At 43.5% G+C, this 20,497-nt stretch overlaps 1 protein-coding gene across 14 annotated transcripts in view; it reads left to right on the top strand.

Annotated features, from left to right (window-relative positions):
* The window catches only part of LOC129829946 (cyclin-dependent kinase 11B-like), a 30,531-nt gene that overhangs the window by 6,690 nt on the left and 3,344 nt on the right, over window positions 1–20,497 (top strand). For 5 of the 14 annotated variants that reach the window (XM_055891981.1, XM_055891989.1, XM_055891980.1 and 2 more), the window contains 14 exons: window positions 2,524–2,671; window positions 11,219–11,397; window positions 11,543–11,671; window positions 11,821–11,916; window positions 13,260–13,388; window positions 13,510–13,584; window positions 13,773–13,978; window positions 16,987–17,077; window positions 17,153–17,274; window positions 17,520–17,625; window positions 17,789–17,910; window positions 18,148–18,255; window positions 18,713–18,829; window positions 19,291–19,439. In XM_055891981.1, the coding sequence (XP_055747956.1) occupies window positions 2,524–2,671; window positions 11,219–11,397; window positions 11,543–11,671; window positions 11,821–11,916; window positions 13,260–13,388; window positions 13,510–13,584; window positions 13,773–13,978; window positions 16,987–17,077; window positions 17,153–17,274; window positions 17,520–17,625; window positions 17,789–17,910; window positions 18,148–18,255; window positions 18,713–18,829; window positions 19,291–19,439 (1,777 nt within the window). The remainder of the gene's footprint in view (window positions 1–2,523; window positions 2,672–11,218; window positions 11,398–11,542; window positions 11,672–11,820; window positions 11,917–13,259; window positions 13,389–13,509; window positions 13,585–13,772; window positions 13,979–16,986; window positions 17,078–17,152; window positions 17,275–17,519; window positions 17,626–17,788; window positions 17,911–18,147; window positions 18,256–18,712; window positions 18,830–19,290; window positions 19,440–20,497) is intronic. The other 9 variants (XM_055891990.1, XM_055891986.1, XM_055891994.1 and 6 more) reach the window with 6 other exon arrangements.

Below are 20,497 nucleotides of genomic sequence, written 5' to 3'. Positions count from 1 at the left end.
AGGGCACACCCCATTTAGTCAACTGTTCTCCAGGGTTGAGGGAGTAGGGAATGTTTTCCCAAAACAAATTAGGGATTTCGGTAACAACTTTTAGGTCAGAAATGGCTGTAATTATGTTGCAGCTTCAGCAACATGGACAGCACTATACACACGTGTTCTGTGGTGGTTGCTGCAGCAGGGAGGAGAGAGGGGTAACGAGTGCTAGTCACACAGTCACTCAGACTTGCTGTGCTGTGTTAAAAAGAAAAGACAGAGGCAGGCGGCACAATCAAATAAATTGCGGTCATTTGTGTGTCTTAATTATTTCATCCAACAGTTAGCTTAAAGCATAAGACAAGCTCAGTGATTGATTAAAACATAGGATGTGTCTACAATGCATTCGGAAAGTATTCAGACCCCTTAAAGTTTTCCACAGTTTGTTACGTTACAGCCTTATTATAAAATGGATTAAATTGTTTTATCCTCTATCTCCACACAATACCCCATAATGACAAAGCAAAAACAGGTTTTTAAAAATAAAAAACGGAATTATTACATTTACGTAAGTATTCAGACCCTTTACTCAGTACTTTGTTGAAGCACCTTAGGCAGCGATTACAGCCTCAGTAAGACGCTACAAGCTTGGCACACCTGTATTTGGGGAATTTCTCCCATTCTCTTCTGATCCTCTCAAACACTATCAGGTTGGATGGGGAGTGTCGCAGCACAGCTATTTTCAGGTCTCCAGAGATGTTTGATCAGGTTCAAGTCCGAGCTCTGGCTGGGCCTCTTGAGGACATTCAAAGACTTGTCTCGAAGCCACTCCTGCGTTTTCTTTGCTGTGTGCTTAAGGTCGTTGTCCTGCTGGAAGGTGAACATTCACCCCAGTCTGAGGTCCTGAGTACTCTGGAACAGGTTTTCATCAAAGATCTCTCTATACTTTGTACTAGCTTCTCATGGTCTGTCCTTTAGGTGCCTTTTGGCAAAGTCCAAGCTGGCTGTCGTGCTTCATACTGAGGAGTGGCTTCCGTCTGGCTGCTCTAACGTAAAGGCCTGATTGGTGGAAGGCTGCGGAGATGGTTGTCCTTCTGGAAGGTTCTCCCATCTCCACAGAGGAACTCTGTCAGTGACCATCTGGTTCTTGGTCACCTCCCTGACCAATGCCCTTCTCCCCCAGGATGTACCTGACCTCAATTTTGTGTCTCATAAAAGGGTCTGAATACTTATTAAGGTATTTCTGTTTTGTTTTTTATATAAATTTGGCAAAATAATTTACCTGTTTTTTTTTTTTTGTCATTATGGGGTATTATGTGTAGATTGAGGGAAATCATTTATTTAATACAATTTGGAATAAGGCTGTAAAGTAACAATGTGGAAAAAGTCAAGAGGTTTGAATACTTTCCGAATGCATTGTATATAGAAAAGTTTAAAAGAACCGACATCTCTTGGTCGACAATTTGTTTATTTTTTTGTTTGGGCACAGCCCCGCTAACAGAGATGTAAACATTTGTGCAGAACATTTTAGAGAAATACGCTTTTTGTGCATATAGAACATTACTGCGATCTTTAATTTTAGCTCATGAAACTGTTGACAGTTGTCAGTATGTCCAACCGGCCTCACAACTGCAGACCACGTGTATGGCATTGTGTGGGCAAGCGGTTTGCTGATGTCAATGTTGCTAACAAAGTCCCCCAAGTTGGTGGTATGCTTATGGTATGGGCAGGTATAAGCTACGGGCAACGAACACAATTGTGTTTTATCGGTGGCAATTTGAATGCGCAAAAATAACGTGACAAGATCCTGAGGACCTTTTTTTTTTCATGGTATCTGTGACCAACAGATGCATATCTGTTTTTCTAGTCATGTGAAATCCGTAGATTAGGGCCTAATGAATTTAAATTGACTGACTAAATTCCTCATATGAACTGTAACTCAGTAAAATCAATGAAATTGTTGCTTGTTGCGTTTATATTTTTGTTCAGTATAGATTAGAAATAAAGCAAATGAACAGTAAATGTAGGCTAATACTGGTGTATTAGCCTACATTTAGGTATATGTAATGGGGAATTGATTAACACTAACAATCAAAGGGCAAACAATTTACACAATGAAACAATGAAAGTGCACGAAGTGGCGGAACGGAGCACATTCCGAAGAGAGACATGCCTTGTGCTTCTTAGCCACACTCCCTTCTTGGATGGTTGCATCTCCGCAGCCTACTCAATGGGTTAGTACACAGAAGACCGGTGAGAATCAGACAGGTGTCTCATGGGGGGGGGGGGGGGTCTATTTGTGACTGCTCGGCAAAAAAAATCTTGGTCGACCAACAGCCTATCCACCAGTCCACTAAATGTGATCAGCCCTGCTATGCTGTCACAGATGCTATAATGGCAAAGATATAAGGATGAGTCCTCCATCTTTCTCTATGGTATTGCTGTAGATAGTTGAATAGGGACTGGTTTTTCTGTGGTTTTAAACTGTATGTATGCATGCATATGTAGCACCTAGTAGCACTGTTTTACATGTGTTTGTTTTTATCACAGTAGCAGCAGGGAAACATGTGCGGCCCAAAGACAAAGACAGGGAGAGTGAGCGCAGGAAGCGGCAGTGGGAGGAGCAGGACAAGGCCCGGCGAGACTGGGAGAGGCAGAAACGCAGGGAGCAGGCCAGAGCCCAATCCCGCAGAGAGAGGTGACTACTGTGACCACATACAAACACGTTTGTATTACATGCTGACCAAACCGTCCATTTCATCCAAACTGCTTGAGCGAGTCAACTGGCATCTGCGTAGCCAGGCGCTTAAATTTAAATTGGTTGACGCGCTGCAAGTCTTTCCAGTCCCAATTTCTCATTAGTTTTTACGAGCATATACCCACGTGGGTGATTCAAAGATGAATGAGGTCCACAGTCCACTAGTGGTGGTAATGCAACTTTGTTGGTTGCCAACCGCTGTATAAAATCCACAGAAGAGGAAGAAATATTTAAAAAAATTAAAGTGGAGAACACACAAAGATCCAGCTAAAGAAAGGACCAAGTAAAATAACAGCCCAATGTTTATATATTTCCCAGGACAAAATAGCTAGCATAATGTCCATGAATGTTTCATTTGTATTTTGACCTTATCCCAAATTAATATAGTTGGTTCGCAGTTGGTTTTGGTATTTTAACCTGCATGTCAATAAAGCGTCTGATGGGGATAGAAAAAAATCAACATGCACACATAGACGCATGCACGGAGAGGGTTTGGTCAGCATGTTAGCGTGGCTTGTATTAGCAGATATATACTACAGAACAAAGAAATATCAACATTTATAATCGTCACTTGTGTTCAAAGGTATGAAGTTATTGAAATGTCTCTGTGGTCTCTCAAACTACACTTCTACCAGAATGTGACTCATGAGTGGCAATTTTAACATTTTAAAGCGCATAAAACCCCCCCCCCCCCAAACATATTTTTATTCATGCTTTTTGACCCCACTGTCACTAAACACATTTCCATCTACAGTTTTTATGCGAGTAAAGTCATGCTAAACAAAAACTAAATTAGCAATTGTGATGGAAACATGGAGTGTCGGTACAATTTCCTAAGTCTCAATAATTTGTTTGACACAGTGGGATCTTTTTGTGTCATTAAAATTAATTATGCAACAAATTTTAGTGGAAATTATTTATTGCGCAATTGTTGGTAGACAATTTACCTCGTCGTGGTTATTTTATCAAAATACAAACCTCTCTCACTCAGGGAAAGGTAGCGCAAGAGCTACATCACCAGGTTGTGAGATATGGCATAAACAGTCGTGGCCAAAAGTTGAGAATGGCACAAATATAAATGTTTACCAAGTCTGCTGCCTCAGTTTGTATGATGGCAATTTGCATATACTCCAGAATGTTATGAAGAGTGATCAGATGAATTGCAATTAATTGCAAAGTCCCTCTTTGCCATGCAAATTAACTGAATCCCCAAAAAACATTTCCACTGCATTTCAGCCCTGCCACAAAGGACCTGCTGACATCATGTCAGTGATAATCTCGTTAACACAGGTGCGAGTGTTGACGAGGACAAGGCTGGAGATCACTCTGTCATGCTGATTGAGTTCGAATAACAGACTGGAAGCTTCAAAAGGAGGGTGGTGCTTGGAATCATTGTTCTTCCTCTCAACCATGATTACCTGCAAGGAAACACGTGCCATCATCATTGCTTTGCATGAAAAGGGCTTCACAGGCAAGGATATTGCTGCCAGTAAGATTGCACCTAAATCAACCATTTATCGGATCATCAAGAACTTCAAGGAGAGCGGTTCAATTGTTGTGAAGAAGGCTTCAGGGCGCCCAAGAAAGTCCAGCAAGCGCCAGGACCGTCTCCTAAAGTTGATTCAGCTGCGGAATCGGGGCACCACCAGTACAGAGCTTGCTCAGGAATGGCAGCAGGCAGGTGTGAGTGCATCTGCATGCACAGTGAGACAAAGACTTTTGGAGGATGGCCTGATGTCAAGAAGGGCAGCAAATAAGCCACTTCTCTCCAGGAAAAACATCAGGGACAGACTGATATTCTGCAAAAGGTACAGGGATTAGACTGCTGAGGACTGGGGTAAAGTCATTTTCTCTGATAAATCCCCTTTCCGATTGTTTGGGGCACACGGAAAAAAGCTTGTCCGGAGAAGACAAGGTGAGCGCTACCATCAGTCCTGTGTCATGCCAACAGTAAAGCATCCTGAGACCATTCATGCGTTGGGTTGCTTCTCAGCCAAGGGAGTGGGCTCACTCACAATTTTGCCTAACATCACAGCCATGAATAAAGAATGGTACCAACACATCCTCTGAGAGCAACTTCTCAAGACCTTCCAGGAACAGTTTTGTGATTAACAATATCTTTTCCACCATGATGGAGCACCTTGCCATAAGGCAAAAGTGAAAACTAAGTGGCTCGGGGAACAAAACATGGATATTTTGGGTCCATGTCCAGGAAACTCCCCAGACCTTAATCCCATTGAGAACTTGTGGTCAATCCTCAAGAGGCAGATGGACAAATAAACAACCCACAAATTCTGACAAACTCCAAGCATTGATTATGCAAGAATGGGCTGCCTTCAGTCAGGATGTGGCCCAGAAGTGAATTGACAGCATGCCAGGGCGGATTGTAGAGGTCTTGAAAAAGAAGGGTCAACACTGCAAATATTGACTCTTTGCATCAACTTCATGTAATTGTCAATAACAGCTTTTGACACTTATGAAATGCTTGTAATTATAGTTCAGTATTCCATAGTAACATCTGACAAAAATATCTGAAGACACTGAAGCAGCAAACTTTGTGAAAATTAATGTTTGTGTCATTCTCAACTTTTGGCCACGACTGTACAGTACCGGTCAAAAGTTTGGACAGACCTACTCATTCAAGGGTTTTTCTTTATTTTTACTTTTTTGTACGTTGTAGAATAATAGTGAAAACATCAAATCAAAATAAATTTTAGATTCTTCAAAGTATCCACCCTTAACCTTGATGACAGCTTTGCACACTTGTCATTCTCTCAACCAGATACACCTGGAATGCTTTTCCAACAGTTTTGAAGGAGTTACCACATATGCTGAGCATTTGTTGGCTGCTTTTCCTTTACTCTGTGGTCCAACTCATCCCAAACCATCTCAATTGGGTTAAGGTCAGGGGATTGTGGAGGCCAAGTCATCTGATGCAGCACTCCATCACTCTCTTTCTTGGTCAAATAACCCTTACACAGTCTAGAGGTGTGTTTGGCCGTTGTCCTGTTGAAAAACTAAGCGCAAACCAGATGAGTTGGCGTATCGCAGCAGAATGCTGTGGTAGCCATGCTGGTTAAGTCTGCCTTGAATTCTAAATAAATCTGTGTCCCCAGAAAAGCACCATCACACCACCTCCATGCTTCACGGTGGTAACCACATATGCGGAGATCATCCGGTCACTTACTCTGCGTCTCACAAAGACACGGCGGTTGGAACCAGAAATCTCAAATTTGGACTCATCAGAGCAAAGGACAGATTTCCACCAGTATAATGACCGTTGCTCATGTTTCTTGGCTCAAGCAAGTCTCTTGTTATTGGTGTCCTTTATCGGGCTGTGATTTGGAATCCCATAGGGCTGCGCACAATTGGCCCAGCTTTCGTTAGTGTTTGGCAGGGTTAGGCCGTCATTGTAAATAAGAATTTGTTCTTAACTGACTTGCCTAGTTAAATGAAATAAATATTAGTGGTTTCTTTGCAGCGATTTAAGTGTGCCATGTGTTCCTTCCTGCAACATCCTCTAGAGGGCAGAACGTAAAAATAATTATACTTAATACCAAAACAATACCATAGCACACACAAAAAGAACAGCAGGAGAGGACTGATTTCCCTCTGTTCTGTCCAGGTTTTTTCTCAATCACACTTTCTAATATCAAAACAACAAAATAAACATTTTGCTTTTCTCACTCCACAATAGTTCTTAAACCACATCAGGGGAAACATTTGGAGGTCTGGGTAAAATTGGAGAAATGTAGGTTTGTTAGTGTAGTTAGCCTTTAATTCAGTTGCGCATCTATCCAGACAGTTGTTTGGCTAACTGTGTTTCTGTAGCAAACTTGTGATGGAGTTTTCAAAAACAAATGGCCACTGCAAATAATCATGATTCTGCTGGGTAGGCATAGGCTACTTTGTAGTTAACTTTTTAATTACCTTTCCATCTACCCAAAAATGATTAGCATCGCTAACGGCTACACAAAGTGCACAGATTTTCCATTTTTTTCCACTATTTTGTATGAAAAACCAATTTGAAGCCAACATTCACTTTTGTCTTGCTCATAATAACTGCACATGGCTTTACCACAACACCTTTCAATTGAAAAGACGGGAAACAAACAAAAGCGCTTACAACTCTTTAAAAACTGGTCAGAAATGAAATCATGGCATTAATATATTGGAGCAGTAGAACTTCTAAATCAGCTGCCAACTTCAATTACTTCAAGGACCAGTGACTAAAGGGACAATCTGGTCTGATTATTTCGTATTATTCTGTACATATTAGTGGTTATGCTTCACGGAGTCGTGGCTGAAAGACGACATTATCAACATACATCTGGCTTGTTATACGCTGTATCGGCAGGATAGAACAGCAGGTCTGGTAAGACAAGGGGTGGCGGACTATGTATTTTTGTAAATAACAGCTGGTGCAAAATATCTAAGGAAGTCTCAAGCTTTTGCTCGCCTGAGGTAGAGAATCTCATGTGTAGACTACACTATCTACCGAGAGAGTTTTCATCTGTATTTGTCGTTGCTGTCTACATATCACCACAGACTGATGCTAGCACTAAGACTGCACAGAAAGTGCTGAATTCCGACATAAGAAAACAGGAAAACACTCACCCAGAGGCAGCGCTCCTAGTAGCCGGGGACTTTAATGCAGGGAAACTTACATTCGTCTTACCAAATTTCTATCAGCATGTTAAATGTACAACAGAGGGGAAAAACTCCGGACCACCTTTTACTCCACACAGAGACGCATACAAAGCTCTCCCTCACTCTCCATTTGGGAAATCTGACCCAAATTCTATCCTCCTTATCCCTACTTACAAGCAAAAATTAAAGCAGGAAGCAGCAGTGTCTCGATCAAGTGGTCAGATGAAGCAGATGTTCAACTGCAGGACTGTTTTGCTAGCACAGACTCTAATATGTTCCGGGATTCCTCCGATGGCATTGAGTAGTACACCACATCAGTCATTGGGCTTCATCAATAAGTGCATCGATGACGTCGTCCCAACAGTGACCGTACGTACATACCTCAACCAGAAGCCATGGATTACAGGCAACATCTGCACTGAGCTAAAGGATAGAGCTGCCACTTTCAAGGAGCGGGATTTTAACCTTGAAGCTAATAAGAAATCCCGCAATGCCCTCCGACGAACCATCAAACAGGCAAAGCGTCAATACAGGACTAAGATTGAATCATACTACACCAGCTCTGACGCTCGTTGGATGTGGCAGGGCTTGCAAACCATTAGACTACAAAGGGAAGCACAGCCGAGAGCTGCCCAGTGACACGAGCCTACCAGACGAGCTAAACTACTTCTATGCTCGCGTCGAAGCAAATAAAACTGAAACTTGCATGAGAGCCCCAGCTGTTCCAGAAGACAGTGTGATCACTCTCTCCGCAGCCGATGTAAGACCTTCAAACAGGTCAACATTCACAATGCCTCAGGGCCAGACGGATTACCTGGACGTGTACACTTCGCAGTCCACACTTCCTTTTCCCACCTGGACGAAAGGAACACCTATGTGAGAATGCAATTCATTGACTACAGCTCAGCGTTCAACACCATATTGCCCTCAAAGCTCATCACTAAGCTAAGGACACTGTGACTTAACACCTCCCTCTGAAACTGGATCCTGGACTTCCTGACGGGACGCCCCCAGGTGGTAAGGGTAGGTAACAACACATCTGCCACGCTGATCCTCAACACAGGGGCCCCTCGGGTGCGTGCTCAGTCCCCTCCTGTACTCCCTGTTCACTCATGACTGCACGTCCAGGCACGACTCCAACACCACCATTAAGTTTGCCGGTGACACAACAGCCTGGACAACGATGAGACAGCCTATAGGGAGGAGGTCAGAGACCTGGCCGTGTGGTGCCAGGACAACAACCTCTCCCTCAACGTGATCAAGACAAAGGAGATGATTCTAGACTACAGGAAAAAGATGACCGAGAACGCCCCCATTCTAATCGACGGGGCTGTAGTGGAGCAGGTTGAGAGCTTCAAGTTCCTTGGTGTCCAAATCACCAACAGACTAACATGGTCCAAGCACACCCAGACAGTTGTCAAGAGGGCACGACAAAACCTATTCCCCCTCAGGAGACTGAAAAAATTTGGCATGGGTCCTGAGATCCTCAAAAGGTTTTACAGCTGCACCATCGAGAGCATTCTGACTGGTTGCATCACTGCCTGGTAGGGCAACTGCTCGGCTTTCAACCGCAAGGCACTACAGAGGGTAGAGAGTACGGCCCAGTAGATCACTGGGTCCAAGGTTCCTACCGTCCAGGACCTCTATACCAGGTGGTGTCAGAGGAATGCTCTAAAAACTGTCAAAATCCAGCCACCCTGGTAATAGACTGTTCTCTCTGCTACCACACGGCAAGCGGTAGTGGAGTGCCAAGTCTAGGTCCAGAGGCTTCTAAACAGCTTCTACCCCCAAGCCATAAGACTCCTGAACATCTAATCAAATGGCCACCCAGACTATTTGCTTTGCACCCCTCCCCCTTTACACCGCTGCTACTCTGTTATCTATGCATAGTCACTTTAATAACTCTACATGTACATATTACCTCAACTAACCGGTGCCCCCGCACATTGACTCGCTATTATTTTACTGCTGCTCTTTAATAACTTGTTACTTACATTTTTTTTTTTAAGCTGCATTGTTGGTTAGGGGCTTGTAAGTTTACTGTAAGGTCTACACCTTTAGTATTTGGCGCATGTGACTATCATTTGATTTGATAAATCTGAGACACTGCATTTAGTAGGATATGTTACGTTTGGTGGTGGGTGGATGGGTGGCCGTATAAGGTGAAACGTTGGTGATTGGTTGGGCGTAGAACGCGAATGGCTAGCAACCCTACGGTTGCGAGTTCGAATCTCATCACTGACAGCTTTAGCATTTTAGCTAAGTATCCACGTTTCAATCATTTCTATCTTTAAGCTACTTTGCAACTACTTAGCATGTTAGCTAACCCTATCCCTAAGACTAACCTTAACCCTTTTAACTAACCATTCCCCTAACTTTTAACCTAACTCCTAAACTTAACCCTAACCACTAGTCTAGAAAATGTTAGCCACCTAGCTAGAATTCGTAGCATATCATGCGAAATGGGTGATGGACATCCAGAAATTAATACATACCATACAAAACGTAACATATCATACTAAATTGAGAGTCTCAGATTCACCTATAAAATAATACGAAATGCTATGAGACCAGGTTGAGAGGAAATGTCTGATTTTCAAATGTCTGACTGGCCCGTATGGTTTCCAAAACCTCCCCAGGATGTCAAACCGACAAGGTCATTCCTGTGCCATTGTTGCCTCTTCAGCAAGTTGGTTTATTTTTGGTCAATTGTACATTACTATTTGAATCATGATGATAAAAATAAGTAAAAACGTGACCAGGTAAAAAAATAAATAACTTGCGACCAAATAAAAATGTTGCACTGTCAAATCAAACAAACGGTCGCAAATGCGATTGTTTTGGTTACATTATCAAACCCCGATCGTTAGTTTGATCGTTAGTTAGCGAGTTTAGAATACACATCCAAACGCTCGTGCAGGTCCAGGCGAACGTCGGACGAAAACTTCAAAAAGTTATATTACAGGTTGAATAAACTTGTCAAACTAACTATAGAATCAATCTTCAGAATGTTGTTATCCTAAATATTCAATAACGTTCCAACCGGAGAATTCCTTTGTGTCTGTAGAATTAATGGAACGCAAGTCGATATAATTTGAAATGCGCGTGACCAGGACCTGGCTCTCTGCCAGACCACTGACTCAAACAGCCCCCATCCGGCCTAACATCACAGTAGAAGCTTCATTCAACGTTCTACAGACTGTTGACATCTAGTGGAAGGCGTAGGAAGTGCAAACAGATCCATAGCCCACTGGCATTTCAATAGGCGATGAGTTGAAAATCGACCAGCCTCAGAATTTCCACTTCCTGTTTGGGTTTTTGCCTGCCATAGGAGTTCTGTTATACTCACAGACATCATTCAAATAGTTTTAGAAACTTCAGAGTGTTTTCTATCCAATAGTAATAATAATATGCATATATTAGCATCTGGGACAGAGTAGGAGGCAGTTCACTTTGGGCACGCTATTCATCCAAAGTGAAAAGGCTGCCCCCTATCCCTAAAAAGTTAAACTTATGTTTTTTTTTCTGTACATGGAAACTTAAGTGCAGTAGTGTTTGCGCTACGTCATCACACACAGCCCTTTATTCGCAACAAAGTCCGTCTGATGGAAACTATTTTATAATATTTGCTTGAAAATCTGTCGCAAATTGGGTGGAAACCTAGCTTATGATGTCATATCTTAGTCTACCTTTAAACGTGCATATCCTCAAACTGTCACATGCTGGTCAGACATCTTTTTTACCGTGCAGTTACCTGTCACACTGTATACTGTACTCTTCCCCTTCCATGCATCAGACATTAACAGTGTGGGGTGGGTGGCTTTTGGGTTTCTGGAGAGCTCCTGACAGGATTCCCCCGTCTTCCCCGGACTACAGGGACAGGTTGGAGCAGGTGGAGCGACAGCGCGAGAGGGACCGCAAGCTCCGTGAGCAGCAGCAGAAGGAGCAGCGCGAGCAGAAGGAGAGAGAGAGGAGGGCAGAGGAGCGCCGCAAAGAGCGTGAGGCGCGCCGAGAAGGTCAGGGTTCACACACACGCATTTGCACACACGTGTAGGGTTAGAGTTTACAGCCTTAGCGTGTACGTGAATGTAAGTATTTTGATATATGTAAGCATGCGCTGTTGGTGACGGGAAGCGAAATGTCTTGTCCGTTCTCTGACAGTTCCGTCCCACCACCGTGCGCTGCCCGATGAGTACGGGGACAAGCCCAAACAGAGCCACCGCAGCCGCAGTCCCAACCAGGCTCCCCAGGACCGACCGGAGCACAGCAGCGAGCCACGTAGAACTGGTGGTGAGACTATCCAATCAAGATGGTTTTACATAATTTTGCTTTGGTAGAATTGATGTCAAGACTTAGTAATTGATTTCATTCAATTTACTTAACTATAATTTTTCTGTGTGATTAGGGATGCTCATTTTGTTTTGTTTGTGGTCCAACAGTGAAAGATGAGAAGCCAGAGGACAAGGACCTTCTCTCTGACCTTCAGGACATCAGTGACAGTGAGAGGAAGACCAGCACAGGAGAGTCCTCCTTAGGTAGGTAGACACACACACACTCACTCAAGGTTGCAACATACCCCACAACAGATGGCATCACAAAAAAGTTATGAGAACATTACACTTCTACTGATGTTTAATCCTTAACAGAGTTGTAACTGTTATAGATACTTGTTACGAGAATTATGTTCTCAATGTTCATAAACCACTTCAATTAAACTACTCAGTCTGCAACCCAGAATTTGTAAGATTCTGGTTGAATGAAACAGACGGGCGCCCAGCTATGATAGTCAAAATATTTATTCACGAGAGCCCTAGTCCGTTGTTGTTACGATAATTTTGTTCTCAATGTTCATAAACTGAACTTCAATTAAACTGCTCTGTCCGTTACTAAGAATTTGTAAGGTTCTTATTGAAATGAAACAGACCGAGGCCAGTCTACAATTGTCAGAATGTTTATTTACGAGAGCTCTGCTGTGCATATACAAAAACGTTCCTTTTATAATATTCTCTTAACCTACGCACATACATACACACTAATATTTGGATTCTCTCTCTTTCTCCTGGAGTCTCACCACAGTTTATTACCACTCAGCTGACAGTTCCAGTCCCCTCCAGATACGGGAAATCTGGAGGGGCTCTCCCTGTCCTATCTTATCTCCCCAGAGTTATAGCCGGGTTGGTTCAAACATAGTTTAATGATCCACTTTGTTTTCTTTAGGCACACACATACATTCCTCTCTTCCCAGGTACATGCTACATAACCTCTTTCTTATGAACTAACATTATTTATCAATATAGAAAAACAGGGTAGAATTCAGTTAGTTATAGTTCTACATTAAATGTATACATCATTTAGTCATTATTCATAAAATTCATAACAGTTGTATAAAACGATTCATTTTATACTGGCTCCTTACGCACTTACATTCACACACAACCCGTAGGTATCCTACGCACATACTGTATCACTACCCAGCCGACAAAGATTAGGGAGACCGTGGGAAGCACTCCCTGTCCTCCCTCAAGATTAGGGAGTACTCACTGCCCTCTCCCAAATCTCTGAGGGCCCTAGCAAGGTCGGCACCCAATTTTGCTCAGACAGTCTGTGTTTAAGATACTATAAAGATATATTGTTTTACCCTAATTCTGACAAACTACACACATCAGTAATTATACTTTTACTGACTACCCCTAAACAAACCCATCAGATAATAAATGTATGATTCTAATCAATTTCATACAGTTATAATGTTACAGAGTGGAATTATTTCATCGTTATCTGTCAACATTTAAATTACTTTAACAATACTGTATTTACAATCCAGACATCTTCTTGTGTTATCAGTTTTTGTGGGTTGTTTGGAGGTGACATTGAGTAGACTTCTCTTCCCTAGGCTCAGGGTCGGGCTCTGACGATGAGGAGGGTAATGGCGTTGAAGATGGATCTAGCAGCCTGAGCGAGGGAGAGAACGAGGAATCAGGCTCAGGAGAATCTGACCAGACTGCAGGTCTGCTGAATTACTCTACTTCTGTTGCTTGTGTGTGTGTGCGCGCTTGTTTTATCACTTAGTACAATTACAGTGTTGTCACAGTGACACGGCTCTGACCCACCCATTGTCTGTGTTTCAGGTGTGGTGAGTGAAGACGACCAGTCTGAGGAAGAGTTTGAGGAAGAGAGAGAGAACGGCAACCATATTCCCCCAGGTAGGCATTTCACACACCATTTGTCTGGTGGCAGTCATTTGAACAGGTGTTATTGTCATGTCTGAGAGTAAAGTTAGTTTTCTTGAAGCTTTTTTATCGGAAAAGGTCTAACTCTCAACCAGCTGCTTCTAGATGCGATTTTGTCTTGTTTCTGTAAGTTATAACTGCCTCCTAATTAACCCTCACAGTGCCAGAGTCACGATTTGACCACGATACTGAGGAAAGTGGAGAGGAAGAGGAAGAGGAGGCAGGGGATGGAGACGTGACCCCCCAGTCTGTGTCTCACTCCCACTCAGCCACCCCTGAGCTTGAGGAGAACTACATCCCCGACTCTCCCCCCATCTCCCCCGTGGAGCTAAAAAAGGAGCTGCCCAAGTACCTGCCAGCTCTACAGGTCTGTCCATCTGTCTGGCAGCACACCACACCTGGGTCAAATACCTTTTTATTTTATTTCAAATGCCTGAGGTGCACTTGACCTACAGAGTTCGTACGGTCATTATTCAAATCCTGGAAAAGTTTTGGAAAAGGATCAAACCCGACATGTTATGGAAATTAATATCATCATTTTTCATCATATCAATATTTTACCAATCAAATAAAAAATCAACACATCAGCCAGATTCAGAATGACACTTGAGCGAGTCTGTGTTTGCGCGCATCACCTGCATGTGTGCGTGAGGAGTCGGCCGTTGCTCAATGAGAGAGAGACAGTCGGACATTGAGGCAGAAGGTAGGCCTAGTCTATAAAATATGATTGAGAACAGACTAATAACTAGTTTGCCAATTCAAAACATATCTTGTACCCTCTAGTTATCTGTTTAGCTATTATTAGCATGCATTCATGTTTTCCTCATGTGATGTCCCAACACTCACGAATAAGGCCATACAAAGTTGATTTACTTTTTTAAATTATTCATTTAAACTATTTTCATGAAACGAAAGATTCACTTCGCCATTTTATTAGTTCAGATTAAGTTAGATGTAGCCTTTATTTTGGATTATTTGGCTTCAACTTGATTTGTAGATACTTCCAGTTTATTTGGCCATCCAATGTATGGGACATTGCAACTCAATAGCCTGAAATGTAAACACTTCTATGGTAAATATGACTAAACTAGAAAAGGTACATTTCCTGAAGAAAATTTGTGGGCTTGCTTCAGCTGAATAAAAATAATTGTAGCCTGCCATAGACATTTGTTGTTTGATATACACTGCTCAAAAAAATAAAGGGAACACTTAAACAACACAATGTAACTCCAAGTCAATCACACTTCTGTGAAATCAAACTGTCCACTTAGGAAGCAAAACTGATTGACAATAAATTTCACATGCTGTTGTGCAAATGGAATAGACAGAAGGTGGAAATTAAAGGCAATTAGCAAGACACCCTCAATAAAGGAGTGATTCTGCAGGTGGTGACCACAGACCACTTCTCAGTTCCTATGCTTCCTGGCTGATGTTTTGGTCACTTTTGAATGCTGGCGGTGCTTTCACTCTAGTGGTAGCATGAGACGGAGTCTACAACCCACACAAGTGGCTCAGGTAGTGCAGCTCATCCAGGATGGCACATCAATGCGAGCTGTGGCAAGAAGGTTTGCTGTGTCTGTCAGCGTAGTGTCCAGAGCATGGAGGCGCTACCAGGAGACAGGCCAGTACATCAGGAGACGTGGAGGAGGCCGTAGGAGGGCAACAACCCAGCAGCAGGACCGCTACCTCCGCCTTTGAGCAGGAGGAGCACTGCCAGAGCCCTGCAAAATGACCTCCAGCAGGCCACAAATGTGCATGTGTCAGCATATGGTCTCACAAGGGCTCTGAGGATCTCATCTCGGTACCTAATGGCAGTCAGGCTACCTCTGGCGAGCACATGGAGGGCTGTGCGGCCCCACAAAGAAATAGCACCCCACACCATGACTGACCCACCGCCAAACCGGTCATGCTGGAGGATGTTGCAGGCAGCAGAACGTTCTCCACGGCGTCTCCAGACTCTGTCACATGTGCTCATGTGCTCAGTGTGAACCTGCTTTCATCTGTGAAGAGCACAGGGCGCCAGTGGCGAATTTGCCAATCTTGGTGTTCTCTGGCAAATGCCAAACGTCCTGCACGGTGTTGGGCTGTAAGCACAACCCCCACCTGTGGACGTCGGGCCCTCATACCACCCTCATGGAGTCTGTTTCTGACCGTTTGAGCAGACACATGCACATTTGTGGCCTGCTGGAGGTCATTTTGCAAGGTTCTGGCAGTGCTCCTCCTGCTCAAAGGCGGAGGTAGCGGTCCTGCTGCTGGGTTGTTGCCCTCCTACGGCCTCCTCCACGTCTCCTGATGTACTGGCCTGTCTCCTGGTAGCGCCTCCATGCTCTGGACACTACGCTGACAGACACAGCAAACCTTCTTGCCACAGCTCGCATTGATGTGCCATCCTGGATGAGTTGCACTACCTGAGCCACTTGTGTGGGTTGTAGACTCCGTCTCATGCTACCACTAGAGTGAAAGCACCGCCAGCATTCAAAAGTGACCAAAACATCAGCCAGGAAGCATAGGAACTGAGAAGTGGTCTGTGATCACCACCTGCAGAACCACTCCTTTATTGGGGGTGTCTTGCTAATTGCCTATAATTTCCACCTGTTGTCTATTACATTTGCACACAGCATGTGAAATTTATTGTCAATCAGTGTTGCTTCCTAAGTGGACAGTTTGATTTCACAGAAGTGTGATTGACTTGGAGTTACATTGTGTTGTTTAAGTGTTCCCTTTATTTTTTTGAGCAGTGTATTAAATTAGCAAATTATTTCAAAAGGTATAAAACGTATTCGGTTTTAATGTTGCAACGTTATACGTCAAGGGTGGTCAGCCATCATCCACGATAGCTCGTATTTATGCAGGCTTTTATTCCAGTAGCCTTCTAACAAACCACATTTTAAATGATCTGCTCAACCGGACCTTGAAAAACTGTCTCTGATGTGTTTGAGCAGGGCTTCATCAAAAGCCTGCACAGCTAGTAGCTCTCCAGACTGAGGGTTGACCACATGTTTTATACAGTTGCCTTACAGGTAGTCTACTTTGTGGGGGCTTAAGTGCCTTGCATAACGACAGGATATGGTACATGAGATCGAAGAGCAGCCTCCACGTGTCTACCATGTTGCGCTTACATAGATGGCGGCAATTGTTGGTCATGGAAATGTGGTTAAAAGTCATGGATAACTCAAGAAATTCCGTCTTTCAAAATGTGTATGAACCTGGACATAGCTTGCCTGGTACAATGGAATATTTCAAGAAATGCTCTCACCTGGCAGACGAAATCAAGTGCTTGACAGAAAAGTAATACGTATTTGACTCAGGCCTGTACACACACACGCAAATCATATGGACACGTATTGATTGGCATTGGTTTCATGTCATTTTCAGGGCTGTCGCAGTGTCGAGGAGTTCCAGTGTCTGAATCGTATCGAGGAAGGGACCTACGGCGTGGTGTATAGGGCCAAGGACAAAAAGACAGGTATGTGGGCTACCTTGCACTTGACTTCCAATCCATCCCTGGACAGACACTCTAAAACAGGCCTTTCTCTTCTAGATGAGATTGTGGCCTTAAAGCGTCTGAAGATGGAGAAGGAGAAAGAAGGTTTCCCCATCACGTCTCTGAGAGAGATCAACACCATTCTGAAGGCCCAGCACCCCAACATCGTCACTGTCAGGGTGAGGTGCATAGAAATACACATTGAAAATATCATAAATGTTTATTTCTATGGTGAGCAGCACACAACTGACTCAGAGGAACTCCCCCCTCAATAATATATTATTTTGAAATACATTTTGTGTAGCGCCTTTCATACAATGCATAGTAGCCAAAAGTGTTAAACAAATTGACATAATATAATGGCTGTTAAAAAGAAAAAAAGGAATACTAGTACCAGCTAAACTCATCCTTTCTCTCATGTTAGGAAATCGTCGTTGGAAGCAACATGGACAAGATCTACATTGTGATGAATTACGTGGAGCACGACCTGAAAAGCTTAATGGAGACCATGAAACAGCCTTTTCTCCCAGGTAATGTTGTGGGATTCAGTTTGAGTTGCAAAAAAATACAGTACACTTATGTCCTCCAGCTATTTTCCCATGTATTTTGGCTAGGTTAGCGTAAGAGAATTGTTTTAATGTAAGCATATGAGCTCATGTCTCTTTTCCACTTCCTCTTTTTTGTCGGCCTCAGGCGAAGTGAAGACCCTGATGATCCAGCTGCTGCGAGGCGTCCGCCATCTCCACGACAACTGGATCCTCCACCGCGACCTGAAGACCTCTAACCTGCTGCTCAGCCACAAGGGGATCCTCAAGGTGTAATAATACCCTGTTGTATATATATGTATGATGTATTATATTCCATTATAATAATATTAAAACTGCTGTGGGTTGGGAACTTCAGATAAGGATTAGATCATCCATGGCTCAGATGAAGAAATACAACGCTTTAGGCTTATTAATGACAAAGAATAATGACTTGAATGTGCGTGAGTGTGTATGCTTGCGTCTTGGGCATTTTTGTAATGTTTGTTCTTTGTTGTGCTGTTCTAGGTGGGGGACTTTGGTCTAGCCCGTGAGTATGGTTCTCCCCTGAAGCCCTACACCCCTGTGGTGGTGACCCTGTGGTACCGTTCTCCAGAACTGCTGCTGGGAGCCAAAGTGAGTCAGGACCTAAGCACAGATCTATAATCTGTTTAACCTCCCCAAATCCTAACAATTACCATTTGTGGGATGTTATGCAAAACTGACCGTGAATCAATGTCTTGTGAGCGACATAGCCACAGTAGAGACACCTGCATTCAAAACTCTGCCTTGAGTCAAAACATCTCAAGAAACGTCAGTCATCAAAGACCCTCTCCAGTCAAAACAGTGCCATTCTAAACCGCTACCTGAGTGTGAACATTACCGCATCCAGACAACACAACACATACTTTGTATGCCTTCCAATAGTGTCGAAGTCTGTAGTTCTAAACATAGCCTAAGACTACATACACACAGCACCACTACCAAGTCAAAGCTTGTCCTCACCCAGACTAAACACTCCAACCCAGACTCATGCGGTGCTGTCTGTTACTTAGAATACTGTGGTTTAACGAGTGTGTTTCTCTCTCCACAGGAGTACTCCACAGCTGTGGACATGTGGTCTGTAGGCTGCATATTTGGAGAGCTCCTTACCCAGAAACCTCTCTTCCCTGGAAAATCAGAAATTGACCAAATTAACAAGATATTTAAGGTTAGCAAATTTGTATCAAAAAGTACATTTTACTTCATACTGTTTGGAAAGTAAAAGCACTTTATATACTCCACTCTTACATCTGCGTGCATTCTTGACAGCTACCACATGTTTTTGTGGGTTTTCCAGTGTTATGAACTCCCCACAAGGTGGCAGAGTTAGGAATAGGATGTAGTCAGATTAAATGGATTTGATTTGACTACACAATGTATTTTCCAAAGAGGGACTGAAGTTCAGTGACCCAGTCTCTCTTAGATAGACATGGTGACGTAACAGACTTGTCTGTGGCGGTTGTGTGACTGTGCTAAACTGTAAAACTCAGATTAAAAGCTGTGGTCTTGACTGTGCTCCAGTACTCCCCCCCCCATCAGTTCCTAACATACCAGACATAGTGGGGATCTCCAGCCCACACATAAAACATTAACTCCATGTGTCTGTGTGTTGACGCATGTTCTTATCAGGACCTTGGGTCACCCAGCGAGAAGATTTGGCCAGGCTACAACGAGCTCCCTGCTGTGAAGAAGATGACTTTTACAGAGTACCCCTACAACAACTTGCGCAAGCGCTTCGGAGCCCTGCTTTCAGACCAGGGCTTCGACCTCATGAACAAGTACGTCTAATCTACCCATATCTGTTACATTTCTCAGACAAACAAGCTTTGGTTCTTAGAAAATCTCAGTTGAGAAGATTTTAATACAAAACCACTGGACTCAATGAACAATGCCATGAAAGTGTAATCTAAAAATGTACTCTCTAAATACTAGCAAGAATGAAATGTTTGCCAAGTGTTGCTATACATAAGTTTGTCATCTTTTGGGTGATTGTTGACATCAGTGCAGTGGAATGTCTTCAGTATAATGACCCAGGAAGTGCAATGACCCCTGGCCAGTGGCTGCTAGCCGTCTCATGTTTGGACTGGAGGATGTCGGTCCTACACCCACAAGACTAGGCTTAAGATTGCGTTGTCAGCCTTGTTCCTTTAACTTACCCTGTGTGATTATATGAGATGAAGACTAAACTCAGCAAAAAAATAAACATCCTCTCACTGTCAACTGAGTTTGTATTCAGCAAACCTAACATAAATATTTGTATGAACATAAGATTCAACTGAGACAAACTGAACAAGTTCCACAGACGTGTGACTAACATAAATGGAATAATGTGTCCCTGAACAAAGGGTTGGTCAAAATCGAAAGTAACAGTCAATGCAGCTGGTGGCCACACCACTGCAGTGCATCTCCTCATGGACGTCACCAGATTTGCCAGTTCCTGTTGTGAGATGTTACCCCATATTTCCACCAAGGCACTTGCAAGTTCCTGGACATTTCTGGGGGGAATTGCCCTAGCCCTCACCCTCCGATCCAACAGGTCCCAGACGTGCTCATTGGGATTGAGATCTTCGCTGGCCATGGCAGAACACTGACATTCCTGTCTTGCAGGAAATCACGCACAGAACGAGCAGTATGACTGGTGGCATTGTCATGCTGGAGGGTCATGTAAGGATGAGCCTGCAGGAAGGGTACCACATGAGGGAGGAGGATGTCTTCCCTATAATGCATAGCGTTAAGATTGCCTGCAATGACAACAAGCTCAGTCCGATGATGCTGTGACACACCGCCCCAGACCATGACGGACCCTCCACCTCCAAATCGATCCCGCTCCCGAAGT

This window comes from Salvelinus fontinalis, chromosome 31, assembly GCF_029448725.1.
Source record: "Salvelinus fontinalis isolate EN_2023a chromosome 31, ASM2944872v1, whole genome shotgun sequence".
In the NCBI taxonomy this organism is placed as follows: domain Eukaryota; kingdom Metazoa; phylum Chordata; class Actinopteri; order Salmoniformes; family Salmonidae; genus Salvelinus; species Salvelinus fontinalis.
The sequence above is the reverse complement of the archived record's forward strand: the minus strand, read 5'-3'. Positions and strand labels throughout refer to the sequence as shown.